The 14,521-nt window shown below is 39.8% G+C and overlaps 1 protein-coding gene across 3 annotated transcripts in view; it reads right to left on the reverse strand.

The window, feature by feature from the left end:
- Positions 1 to 14,521, reverse strand: part of LOC110018756 (kelch domain-containing protein 4) — a 91,326-nt gene that overhangs the window by 65,860 nt on the left and 10,945 nt on the right. For all 3 annotated transcript variants that reach the window (XM_020716178.1, XM_020716177.1, XM_020716176.1), the window contains exon 6: positions 5,866 to 5,952. In XM_020716178.1, the coding sequence (XP_020571837.1) occupies positions 5,866 to 5,952 (87 nt within the window). The remainder of the gene's footprint in view (positions 1 to 5,865; positions 5,953 to 14,521) is intronic.

Genomic DNA, 14,521 nt, shown 5'->3' on the forward strand with positions numbered 1-14,521 from the left:
GATCTCTTCTTCTCATAAGAAAATAATCAATTTGTGTTTTATTAGATCCACTCTTATAAGTAATAAGATGTTCATCCCTTTTCTTGAATAAAGTATTAGTAATAACAAAATCAAACGCTAAAGCAAAATCTAAAATAACTTTACCTTCTTCATTAGTTACTCCAAAACCGTAGCCACCATGAATATTTCTGAAATCTTCTACCACTCTGCCGACATGCTCATTTAAATCTCCTCCAATAAAAATTCTTTCTTCAAGAGGTATCATTTGTATTAAGTCTTCTAAGTCATTCCAAAATTCTGTATCTAAACCTACTTGAGGAGCATAAACACTTATAATATTAAAAATCTTAGTATCAATGATAATCTTAAGGGCTATAATTCTATCACCAACTCTATTAATTTTTACAACATTATCTTTCAAAGTCTTATCTATAATTACATCTACACCATTTCTAGTGCGACTCTTACCAGAATACCAAAGTTTAAAACCTAAATTATCAATCTTCTTAGTTTTTTCTCCCACCCACTTAGTTTCTTGAATACATAAGATATTAATTTTCCTATGAATCATAATATCAACTAATTCCATAAATTTACCATTGAGAGTGCCTATATTCCAAGATCCTATCCTAATATTAGTTTCCTTAGTTATAACTCACACACTGAAGAAAAATTACAACCAACAAATGGAAATAGGAAATAACAATACACCCAACAAACGTCACGTGGCTAGGGTTGGATCAAGTGGTTGTGAAGGTGGGTCGGTGAGGGTTGGAAGGTGGTGGGATGGTGGACGAGGTGGTCGTCAAACAAAAAACAACAAAAGCGACGGTTTTCTGCGTTCAGAACAACAAGCACGAAGCCGATATTGACGTGGCATAGCTGTCCGAAATGAGAGCGGCATAGTGTGGGTGCAAGTTCTGGCAGCAGCAACAGTGGAAGAGTTTGCAGGATGGGCCAGAGAAGGTAGGAGATGGGGACAGTAAGGGGAAGTGGGTGGAGGCAAGGAAAACAAGGAAAGATGGACTGCAAAGCGGAGTTGGGAAAGATAAGTATCCCCATGGGATCAAGTTACAGTCGGAGCACCACTCAAACCATTGGAGAAGATTACCACCTTAGATGAGTTACAGTCGGAGCACCTTCTTGCCGTCGGATACATCCCTTTCCTAGAAGAAAAGACCGAGGCAGAAATCTGAAAATCATAGACAAGTCAAGACCACCTCTAAAGGGATGAAATAGGAAGGCATGGAAAAGAAAATGAATAGAAATAGAAAAGAAAGAGAAATAAGTCAGGAATAGAAATAGGAAAGGAAGAGAAATAGTTAAGGCATAGAAATAGGAAAGGAAGATAAATAGACAAGGAATAGAAGAGGAAGGGGATCCCTCCGGCCCCCCATGAAGGTTGGTCGGTTCAGTCGGCCACCTAGCAAGTACCGCATCAGTCTCCCAGGGTTGGGGGAGTTTCGACTTCATTCGTCGAAGCTTCTGACTTCTTGTAGCGCGGAGTCAAGTCCGCCACATTGAAGATAACAGAGATCGTGTATCCCCCTGGTAGGTCAATCATGTATGTATCGTCATTCCTCAACACGGCTTGATAGAACATGTCTTGAGTTGGGGTTGTATATAGATGTAGGTTCCCGATATGTAACACTTGAACTCTTAAGTCTGGAACATTCTTCTTCCACTTCTCATACTCAGTGGAATGTAGCTCATAAACCAACATGAGTAAAGATATCAACTCTAGGGTAGACTCAGTGTCAGGTTGCACCACTCACTAGTAACCACTCAAGAGAGAACTTTTCTTCACTGATAGGACATGAATCCCATTGAAAATTTTCAAGTATGGTGTTCATCCCTCTCATTTGGCCATCTAATGGTGGGACACTGCTGAACTGAATCTAATATCTTAATAACTCAATAAAATCTTCCCAACATGGCCAAAAAAAGGCCTAATGGACCTCCCTCAGTAGAGGCAACTCAGGAACGAGTTATATATCTGAATTATCTGATTTCTCTTGTATGGAGTTGTCATGCCTCTGATACCAGTTCCTCAAACTCAAGACTGTGTTGGACACTCACCGTGAAGTCGGTTGGAGTTTCTCCCACAGGCTCAGCTGGAACTATGTGCATCTTCTCCTCCTCAACTAGAAGTTGGTTCTCCTCCATTGTGTCATCACCATCTTTAGTATCTACTGTGTCAGTATCTAATTTTCCAAGAACGCCCTGCCCGGTGAAACAGACCAACGCCCTGGTTGTACAATCTTATTCAACGTGCTCAAATTCATGGCACTTGCAACACTTTCTGACTGGGTCAAATTTAGAGATGCTGATTGGTTCCACCAGTTCTCCACACTTAACTCAATTGAATGTTCTCATGGGTATAATCTGGTTGTAAGACCCTAAGGTTGAGCACTGCCTGCAAGACGTGATGGTCTCCCGACAATGCGGACTCTCCACTTTTGAAATTAGAGTATGGACATTCTGTCTATAATAAGCTGGTAGGAATTGGCGTTGGATCTCTCACTTCATCTTTATATTCTCTCGTTCTCCACATGCTGCCTCTTCTCTCAGCTTTAAACTGGTTTCCAAAGCATTGTGATCTATCTTTTGCATCACTAAAGTCCTCCCTATAGCAGAGATTCAGGTCATTGTCACTTGCTACTCTTTCAATTCTTCATATCCTGGTTTAGGGTAATCTCCCCCTGGGTCACATCATCAATATCCTTCGCAAGTTTCTGTTGAAATCGACGGATCTCCCATTGTATCTCCTCCACGGTAGGCTCGATTTAGTGGCATGGCAAGGGTTTAGAGTGGAAGGTGAAAGAGGGAGTATGAGACTAATTGAGGGTTTAGAGAATTTAATTTGGGGTCGCCGATTTTGAAAATCAACAAAGGGAATTTAGGGTTAGGTTAAATTTGGCTATAGTTTGGTGGTTGATAGAAAAGAAAAATTTTTTGGTGGAAGTGACTTCAGTAGGGGCGGATGCTAGGAAACCCTAGGATAGGACCAAAGTTAACCTAGCTCTGATACCAAATGATACCTGATTTAACCCAACCATAATAGAAAAAATAAATATTAGTACTGGAAAGCCGATTGAGTTGTTACAACTCACACACAAAAAGGGAAATTACAACCTACTAAATGGAAATAGAAAATAACAGCACACTCGACACGACACGTGGCTAGGGTTGATCAAGTGGCAGTGGAGGTGGGTCGGTGAGGGTTGGAAGGTGGTGGGATGGTGGACGAGGTGATCGACAAACAAAAAACAACAAAAGTGAAGGTTTTTTTCGGGTTCTGGGCAGCAAGCATGCAGCCGAAATTGACGTGGCGCGGCTATCCGGGATAAGAGCGAATGGGTATGGGTGCAGATGCTGGCAGTGAGAAGCAAGTGAAAAGGTTGTGGCAGTGAAGGTGGGAGATGGGGACAGCAAGGGGAAGGGTGGGACGGCAGAGAAAACATGGGAAGGTGGACTGCATATGGGAGTTAGGGAAGATAATTATCTCCGCAGAATCGAGTTATAGCTGGAGTACCATTCAAACCTTTGGAGAAGATCACCACTTTAGACTAATTACAACCGGAACACTTTCTCGTCGTTGGATGTTTACTCCCATCGCGTCTTCATGGCGACCCGAGTAGCCCTCGTTATCTCTTCGCCGAATCGAAATCACAGTCTGCTCCTTCGTCATACTTCATCGCCCGCTACTTCGTCGCTCTTCGTCTGCGTCAAATTCGTCTGCTCGACTCCGTCTGCTTCGACTTCACCTCCCTCGGCTTCGTGACTCCGTTTGCTGCATTGTTTCCACGTCGTACTTCGTCGTGCCTTGATAAAATCACAGCCTTCGTCGTCTGCGGCATCTTATTCGTCAAGGCTGATAGACTGCTCCGCCACATCGACCTACTCGACTGCTCGCTTCGTTCGTAGGCAGTAGTTTTGCTCGCCTATTTCCAGCGGCTCCCCTAGTTGCTTTGGAGATGGCATCCACAATCCACTCCTATACCACTGCACTTGTCGGCGACATTCCTATTCCTACTCGTGCTTCTATTTCAGGTTAAGAGTATGGTTTTCATATTAGCAAGTCCTACAATGTTTCTTGAAGGTGGTGGCGATCACACCTTCATAAAAAAATTAGAAAAAAAAATGAGAAGTCTGCTCTTATTCTCATTGAGGTTGAAACCAGTACTCTCGCGTCCTCCTGGCGCTTTGCTCTAGTGGGGAAATTTTTGTATGGTCACCCAAAACTGGAGTTCATTCGGAAAAATTTTGATGCTATGAAGCTATTGGACAGTTGGAATATTGGTTTAATTGATGGTCGGCACATACTGATTCAGTTGTCTCATGATGTCGATTACACTCGCATCGTTTCTCGAAAAGTTATCAAGATCGGCAACCGTTAAATGAAAATTCTGAAGTAGACTGTTGGTTTCGACCCAAAAGCGGAGTCCCCTATCATTCCAGTCTGGATTAAATTCCCGGGGTTAAAATTACATTTATTCAACTTGGAAATTTTCTACTCCTTAGCAACTGCTTACGATAAGTCTCTCAGGGTTGATAGTCCTACGCTTGCTGTCACCAGACCCTTTGTGGCTTATGTGTTAGTTGAGAGGGATATCACTCAACCAGCTCCAGATGAGGTGTGGATTGGAACCACTCACAACGGGTAATGACAAAAGGTTGAAATCGAATCACATCCTCCTTATTGCTCTCATTGTAATATGTTTGGTCACAGCTCTACTATTTGCTATCGTTTGCATCCTCATCTAAGGTTGAATATCGCTAAAAAAGAAACCACCTATTATCCCTGTTGAGAATATTGAACTCGATCCTCTTCTCAACACCGCAGTTCTTGAAGAAGAACAACATACTACAGCTACAGATCCAGTTGTGCTTATATCACCCACTGTTATTGAAGAAGACTCACATACATGTCAAGCAACACGAGAGGACTCTTTTGATCCAATAACAGATCAGCCGGTACAACATGTAGTTGCTTTTAATGTTCAACAATTTGCATATCTTCAACACACTTTAGAACAAGATCAGGTGAGCCAATCCTCGAAAGAGGAATGGCAGGTCTATTCCAGGAGGAAGAAAAAGAATGGAGGTCGACTCCAGCTCGGAAACATTTTGGATGATACATTGGTTACTACTGACAATGACAATCATCTTACCAACTTATTAGCTTGCTCCTTCCCTAGAACAAGAGGCAGAGGCAAAACCAAATTGAGTTGCTCTCTAGCCACCCGATACTATGTATTTAAATATTTTTAGAATATATATATATATAATAGAGAATAGTAGAAAGAAATAGAAGATAATAGGCAAGAAAAGGGATGGAATAGAAAGGCATAAAAAGGAAAAGAAATGAAATAATTAAAGGAAGAGAAATAGTTAAAAACGAGAAATGGACAAGGAATAGAAATAGGAAAGGAAGATAAATAAGCAAGGAAAAAAAACGAAAGGAAGAGAAATATGTAAGGAATAGAATAGGAAGGAGTTCCCTCCATCCTCCAATGAAGGTCGGTCGATTTAGTCGGCCACCCAATAAGCCCTGCATCACATTTCATAAACTACCTATCCGTTATTGTATATAAAGTTCAAGATGCTTAATATAAAACACCTACGTATCAATTTATCCTAGAGTAATATTGTTTTATAATTATAAATTGCAAAACCACAAAACACACTCAATTTTTGTTTTTCTAATACTAAAACCCCTTATATTTGAGCATGTCCTTCACTGAAGAAAAGGAACCAACAAGTACCGCCAACCATGCATAATTACTACAAATGCAAAACCAATCCATTGGAATAAGATGTTATCAGTTTTATCATAGAAAAAAATATAAATAATAATTTTACCATTCTATGGCCCGATCTTGCAGTTGGACAGCCTTTTAAAAGAAGTTGTTCCCACTGATTTGTTTTCAAATCCAACATCCAAAAATCCTGCAGAGAATAAAAAAATTGTATGAGAAAATAACCTAAGTGCGGTTAAGTTTATCTTTTTCAGAAAGGATAGCCCAGCTGGAGTCATAATGCAGCTGCTGGCATTTTCGATAAAATAAAATTTTTGAAGTATTTATCTTTTAATGAAACCTAGATTGTTGCTTGCCTACTGTTATGGAGAATACCACATGAAAACCAGCAAGCTGTAAGAGAACAAAACTCTAAATATGTTGGAGAAATGCATGCTTCAATAAAAAGGAAACAACTGCATCATGAATGTCCATAGTATTTTCCAGGCACAAGTAAAAGAAATATGGAAAGAAAAAATTATCCTGCAGATAAAAAAGTTAGAATGAGTGTAATATTTGTACGAACAAAACAAGAAAAAGAAGAACCAATATAATGAAAAGAAAGACAACAACATTCTTCCATGCCTCAAAAGATTGAGTGCTGGTGTTGCATCATTACAAGTATACTTTCAATGGGAAACCAATGTTTCGTTTGGTATTGATTTAGATTTGCTTCTCTTTCCAAAAATTCTGACAAGACTCGATTTTGATTTAAGCAATGCTTGTTTACTTTCCCGCTGGCTCCACGACCGTAGATCGTACAATTGCGCAGTAGGATATCCATAAACTGAGTAGCAGACTCTCTCTTTGACGTGGGAGCGCCCCCACTTCGGATGCAAGACACGAGATGTGACTTCCCTAGATTGCGGGAGACAGGAAGCGGGCCGAAATAGTCTTGTTTTCCTTTTTTATGCTTTCTTTCCTATTATACTTCATTCATTTCTAGTTATTTCATATATATGTGTTGTATCAGGGTTTAGAAGTCCGTTTTTTTTTTATTGTGTTATATCAGGACAGCCATCGGCATCCAGGTTTTCCCCCTTTGAGGGTTGTATCCAAAGTCGGGCGGTGCTCCAACTGTAGCTTGTCCAAGGTGGTGATCTCCTTCCAAGAGATCAAGTGGTGCTCCGATTGTAGCTCATTCTCGTGGGGAATTTATCTCCGAATTTTCCATCCTTCGCAACCATCCAACCAGCCTCTACTTGTAGTATTTCAGCCGGAAAACCTCCGCCTTTCCCCCGCAATCCCCCGCAACCCCCCGCAACTTCCCCTTCACCTTCCTCACGCCATCCACCGCCTCATCACCTTCCTCCAGCCGTCCACTCACCAAACCACCACCACCTTTTGATACAGTTTAGTTGCGTTTGTTTGTATTTATCAATATATTTCCCTTTCAAGTGCATTTAGTTGTAACCGTCTATTGCCCTTTTTAGTAATATTTGTGTCCTTATTGTTGTTTGGGTTAGCTCCGGGATCATTTGATAGTGAGATCCGAAGAAGAGAGAGAGGAATGCCTGAATCCCTTCTCTAGGGATGATTCCAGTGGAGAAGAGGACAAGTCATGACGCTTTGGGATACAATATCAAATAAGGTTAAGAGAAGTAGTATTTGTTTAAGGATACAGAAATAAAGTGTCTGTTAGAGGATTAGAATGGTTGCAAACCATTGAGAGGATCTTTGCATACAAGGAGGTGTCAGATGGCCGCAAGTGAAACTGGCTATTATCAAGTTGAAGAAGAGCATCTCATTGTGGTGGGAGAATATGAAGAAGGAATAGAAGCACGAAGCAATATTATTGAGAGAAGATGAAGAGAATTGCAGCAACAATACCCACCCCCACACTAACATCAGAATATTTTCTTAAGGCTCCACTACCCGTAGAGTTGCTAATGGAAGAGTACACCGTGAAGTTCATGCAAATTAATCTGGAATGTGATTTGATGGAGCCAGATGAGCATACGATAGCCAGAAATTTCGCAAGCTTGAAGCCCGCCATCAACAATGTGGTTCAGCTACAACCTTATCGGTCTTTAAGTGACATTCAGACATTAGCACTGAAGGTGGAGAGATGGCAAAAGCGGAGCAAGCACTCACTGTCATTCAAACAGCTACCCATAGTTGGAGACATCAATATGAGTATACCTAAGAAAGTTGAGAAGTCTGGTCAGGGAAATGATTGAGTTACTCAGAGTGATAAGAAGTCTGAGAATAGCAACACCCCCACTATCGTCCCGACAGGAAATATTTCAAAAGTCGTGGTTTTGGACACATCGGTTCCAGTTGCCCGATGATTTGAGTCGTTTCCTTCACCGATTAGGGTGCACTAGACAAAGTGAGTGGCGAAGAGGCAGTTGAGAAAAGAATGAGTACCAACTTCCACTGGATGAGAAAGAGATGTTGGTGGTTCAACAAATCCTTCAAATTGAGGTTACAAGTAGCATTATTGCAGTATTAAGGGAAAGGTATGCAGTCTTATCATTGATGGAAGAAACATCGACAATGTGGCGTCTACACATACGGTGGATAAGTTGAGCCCCACGACTTAGAAGCACTCTTAGCCGTAATTCCTGACGTGGTTGCAGATGAAGAACAGAGTTAGCATTGACAGGAAATGCCTCGTAGAGCTTTCAATTAAGAGTCAGATATAGGATCAAGTTTGGTGTGACATCGTGCCCATGGATGTTTGTCACTTGTTGTTAGGGAGATTATGGCAGTTTGATCGTCAGACTCAGCATGACAAGTAAGAATCACCTGGTCATTCGCCAAGGATGGAAAGCGTATCATTCTCTTACCTTCTGCGAAGTCTAAGATTATAGGTTTCTTGCCAATTGAGAAGTGTCAGCAGAATCAATTTTGGTAACGATAGAAGATGATAGAACAGAGGTGTCGATTTTAGACAAGGGACAATCACCACAGAGTGCAGTATAGGACATCATCAATACATTACTGTCATGAACACCACCATTCGAGGAGGTTCAAATTGCCCTCACTTAAGATAAGGTTGAGCTAACCTTGGCTTACTTCTGGAGGATTTAGCAGAATGCACGTGAAATGAAGTCCAATTAAATTCAGTAGTGTACCCATAGAAGGTTGGACTGATATGGATGTATACTCACAAGTAGAGGAAGCTCTCGGGGGCAGTCGCTAGTGGAATCCAAGAGTTCCCCTGGCCGCAGTAGGAGAGCCTTCAACCCCAAAAGTTCATATCAGCTCGACCACCTTCAACATAAGTGCTTGACATCATACTATGAGGAGCGGCAAATGAGGTCGAAGCCTCCCCCTTCCCACTTCAAACGCGATTTTCCCCAACTACAAGAGACTAGAGACTGGCTGAAATAGTTTTGATTTTCTTTTTTATGCTTTCTTTCTTATTATCATTCATACATTTTGAGTCTTTTTCCAATATGTGTTGTATTAGGGGTTGAAGGTCAATTTTTGGTTTGCATTTTGTCAAGGCAGTCGTCAGGGTCCAGGCATTTCCTTTCTAAGATTGTATCCAAAAACGGGTGGTGCTCTAACTATAGTTCATCTGAGGAGGTGACCTCCTTCCAAGGATCGAGTGGTTCTCCATCTGTAGTTCGTTATGTTGTGAAAAACGACGGCAATAAAGTGAAAAATGGAACGAGAAAATTCTCAAAAAAATAGAAACAACACAGATTTACATGATTGGGTAAATTGTCTATGTCTACGGGGTTGCAGAGAATTTTATTAGCTTGAGAATTACACTCGTCGATCACCTCGACGATTACAAGAAAAGTTGTCTCTCGTCACCTTCACTCTCTCTTTATACCGAGAGCCACCCGCAGAAGAAGTAAACCAAAGGAAAACCAAAGGTCGAGCTATCCTCTTCTGCGATTTCTTCCTGCAACGAAATAGTAAGTCTCTCGCCAAAGAAGATCAAACGGAAGCTACCATACAAGGGAGCCAAAACCCTGCGATTTTTCAAACAGAGAGAGATGCTTTTTCCGTAACTATTTTTCCATTTTACTGCTCCGTATGCCATAACCGAAAAAGGCCGGAGATTTAAGGAGAGCGGAAGAAATATGGGCAAGCGAGAAACCAAAAATAAGGAAGGAATTACTTGCAATTAATTTAGCAATTCTTTATCAATTAACTACCATAAAAACACAGTAGACCAGTCTTCACAACTCAACAAATCTCTCACTTGGAGACTGGTATACTAGCTGCACCATCCACATTGGTTGCATCGTCATTTTTTCTCAGACGTGACATCCTCCACCTCTGCAACTCAAAGTCCGGTCTTCATATCAGAAGACCAACTAAAGTCAAGTACAACTTCAGTTTCTCAAGAGAAGCACACTTAGTCGACATATTAACGTTAACATAGTCTTGTACCTCCATGTTCTTTCCTAGATTATTCTTGTATGTGCTTACAACTCTCACTGCATGGGCAATATCCTGTCTTCAGTGAAAGTCTTTCTCAACAAATTCAGCCTTTGACCTCTTACTTTCATCAAGCACAGTCTTCACCCGGTACACTCACTTGTTACGCAATGCCTTCTTTCTCGGTGAAAGTTTTGTCAGCTCCAAAGTCTAATTCTCTGACAGTAAATTCATCACCCCTTCATGGTCAGCTCCTACTTGCTCAAATTTTCATCATGCAAGATTTCTTCATAGCTCTGACCCATGTGACCAGACTTACAATGTCACAGATCTGTCGTGCTCTCTACAACTGTAGTACCAACAATGTTGAGTAAACATGTAATCATTCATAGTGTGTTAGTTTTCTTATCCCGAGTCAGTACTAATACTCATTTGGTAACCTTCCAAGTGCTTTCTGAGAACACTACTGAATGACCACCCTCATTGAGTTGTCCAACATAAATGAGGTTTTTCTTCAACTCAAGCATGTATTTGACCTTTTGCAAAGCTCATTTCTTATTGTTAGGGAGAGCAATAACAACGTCTCTCATCCCCACCACATTGAGTTTTTCTATCAGCCAGATACACCTTCCCAAAGTAGCCAGCAATATAGTTCTGCATTAACTCTCGGTGAGAAGATGTATGGTAGGAAGCTCATGAATTCAGAATTCAATCATAAACAGAACTGTGAACTGCCAGCAGTAGCGCATCATGTATTTCTTCAGTTACAACATTAGCGATATCATTCTCCTTCTTCTTGGGATTCCTGTAGTTTCATTTTATGTGGTCAGTTTTGCCACAATTACAATAGGTTGTCTGCTGACTAGGCTTTGATTTTGATCTTCTTCTGTTTGAGTTTATGTCATGTGATCTCCCTCTGGAATCAATACTCAGTGTCGAACTCGAACCCGAGGTTTCGCCAGAATTTTTCCTGCGCACCTCCTCAGTCAAACTCAAATCACGAATATCATCATATTTCAATTTAGATTTACCTGCAGAACTGCTAACTGTGATCATCATGGTTTCTCAGCTATTTGGCAATAAAGCTAACAATATCAACGCATGTATCTCATCATCAAAATCAATTTCAACAAACAACAATTGATTTATGATGGTATTAAAATCAATCAGATGCTGAGCAACAGACACCTTCCGTCATCTTCAAGTTGAATAATTTTTCATCAGATGTAATTTGTTATTCATCGATGACTTTTCATACATACCTGATAAACCACCATGAGATCTGCAGTAGTCCTCTCTTTGATAACGTTGTGTGCAATCGATTTTGGCAGAGTTAATTGTATAACCCCCAGAATCTGTCGATCCAAGAGATTCCATTCCACCTCATTCATCTTTTCTGGTCACTTTCCCAGTAACGGAAGATGATGTTTCTTCTCATAATGGTAGTTTTCTATCTTTATCCTCTAATAACTAAAATTTATGTCATTAAACTTCTCAATCTCGGATGTCATCACATCATCTCCGTCCATCGTTCTTCCTTATATTTGAACCATGACTCTGATACCAATTGTTGTGAAAAACGACAATAAAACAAAAAATTGAACGACAAAATTCGCAAAAATAGAAACAACACAGATTTATGTGGTTCGGCAAATTGCCTACATTCACAAAGTTGCAGAGGATTTTATTAGCTTGAGAATTACACTCGTCGGTCACTTCAACGATTACCAAAAAATCTCTCCTTACCTTCTCTCTCTCTCTCTCTAAACAGAGAGCCACCAGCAGAAGTAAACCTAAGGAAAACCAAAGCTCGATCTAGCCTCTTCTGCAATTTCTTCCGGCAGCGAAACCGTAAGTGTCTCACCAAAGAAGAGCAAAAGGAAGCGACCATACAAGGAGCCAAAAGCTTGTGATTTTTCAAATAGAGAGAGATGCCTTTTCTGTAACTCTTTTTCCATTTTATTGCTTCGTATGCCACAGTCGAAGAAGGCGGGAGATCCAGGGAGAGCGGGAGAAATATGGGTAAGCGAGAAACCAAAAATAAGGAAGAAATTACTTGCAATTAATTTAGCAATTAATTATCAATTGACTGCCATAAGAATACAGTGGACCGGGCTCTACAACTCAACACGTTCTCTTCAGATATTTATCTCAAGCTTTTCCATCATATGCATTCCTCCCTTTGATGTTGTCACCGCGTTTTCTTGTTGTCTGAACCAGCGAATAACAACTCTACTGTCATCCTGCAACCGCAAGCCACCACCTCCTCCACTTGTTGCAATCCCTTCCAACCAACTCCCGTCTTGTCGCCATTCATTCCAACTGCCCGTCTTTGCTGTCCAGACATCCTCCTTGCTGTCGCAGCCCCGAGACACCCCTCCCTATGCTGTCTGCAATCCCAAGAATTCCTCTTCGCTGCCACCGTCATTCCCACTTGTTGCAGTCGACCTAAACAGCTGCTTTTGATTGTTTGTCGTTGTTCCAGACCTCCAACTAGCCCATGCTTGTTGTCTTCCAGCCGACTAACCTCCATTTTTCCCCATCGCAGTTCCCCACAACTTCTCCTTCCTCCTCCTACAACCATTCATTGCCTCATCACCTTCCTTCTGATGTCCACTCAACAAACCGACCAACACCTTTGGATACAGGTTAATTACGTTTGTTTGTGTATGCCATTGTATTTCCCTTTGAATAGTGTTTGACTGTAACCACCTATTTTCGTTTCAATAATAATATTTGCATTCCTATTATTATTTGAGTTAACTCTGATATTTACAAACATACATGTAGTTGTAATAGCATTGTTTGACTTGTTGTCAATTGCCTTATAATATGAAAAGTTAATTTTTTAGGCAAGCCAATAAAGCCTTAAATGCACCTATCATGCTAATTTAACAAATCAAAACAACATTAGAAGATCATCAACTGTGGTACCCTACAATGCACAAATACAAACATGAGGACGCGAACACGATACGACATGACCAGACACATGACACTTTTATTATTCAAAATATAAGACACGTACACGCGTTGGACATGGTATTACAATATAAAAAGGCATATAAGCCCAAATTTTGTTTTTTATATTTAAACCAACCAAATATTCCATATCACATCTAAAATATTACTATTTTAACTTTGAAAAAATTAAATACACCTTTTAATGCATAGGTAAGGTGGAATATATGTAAAAAATTGAAGTTTAGGTGTTCAATATGTGAATACATAAAAATTGTGTAGTACATATTAAAATCTTCCTAATATAAATTATAAAAAATTGATAAAAACTAAATAAATAGAACATTAAGAACAATACATAAAACATGATAATAAACTTAATTACATTAACTTTCAAATACTAAGGAATTCAGAAATTTGATTTAATTTATGATATAGAAAAGGTAAGCTAAATTGTCTTGAATTATCTCAAAATAAATTTAATATTTAAATAAAAAACAAGATTCTTTAAAATTTGAATCTAAAAACGATACATGTTTAAAAAAAATTTAAAATTTGAATTCATTCATTTTAGACATATGTTACTTCTTTTACTAAAATATTATTTAAATGGGACACTTTTATGTCATATGTCCGTGTGTGGCACCGCATTGCTCCTTAATTAGGAGTAGCAGTGCATCATAGGTTGCACCAAAAGCAAAATAACATGTTCTATATATTGGTGGTCATAAATCCGAAATTGGACTCCGATTTCTTTTTTTTTTTTTTTCTAACACACACCTAAGCTAGTAGAAGAACCATGGAGCTTGATTTGAAGTTTAAAACACATATCACATTATAAGAAACCTGGATCTTATTATGGTGGATATCAATGAACGGAGACTCAAAAAATTTCAAGTGTAAGAAAATGCACAGAGAAAAATGGAAAAGCATGGCCATGCCCTAATTTGTTCTGTCAGCATTACTCAGGTTTTGGGATCAATAGAATCCCACGACCCAAGAAAAATAAAAAAATTGACCCGGATAGATTTTGAGCGTCAAACAAATCGAATGGAGCCATATAAGATAGGTTCCCAAGTTTCAATTTTTCAAATTTCAAAGCATCATGAGTAAATTTAAATGGTTAACCACCATTGCTCAAATGGCGCAATTCCAAATCCTAACCTCACTAAACATTATTTCTTGAAAAACGAAAAGTTGCTCAACTTGGCTCAGGCCGCCAACTTACCACATTTAAGTTACAAGTAAATTAGCTAAGCTGGAGAAAGATGCATTAGATGCATTTTTGTGGTTGGAGAAACTGAAGCTTCTTATACAACAGAGGGAAAAATAAAACTACTACCTGCTCCAAAGATGAAACGAGAGATGCAGCGCAAGTACGTACTAGGTCATTTAATACAAGACATGTTCTCGAG

This window comes from Phalaenopsis equestris, unplaced genomic scaffold (genome assembly GCF_001263595.1).
Source record: "Phalaenopsis equestris unplaced genomic scaffold, ASM126359v1 Scaffold000036, whole genome shotgun sequence".
Taxonomy (NCBI): Eukaryota; Viridiplantae; Streptophyta; class Magnoliopsida; order Asparagales; family Orchidaceae; genus Phalaenopsis; species Phalaenopsis equestris.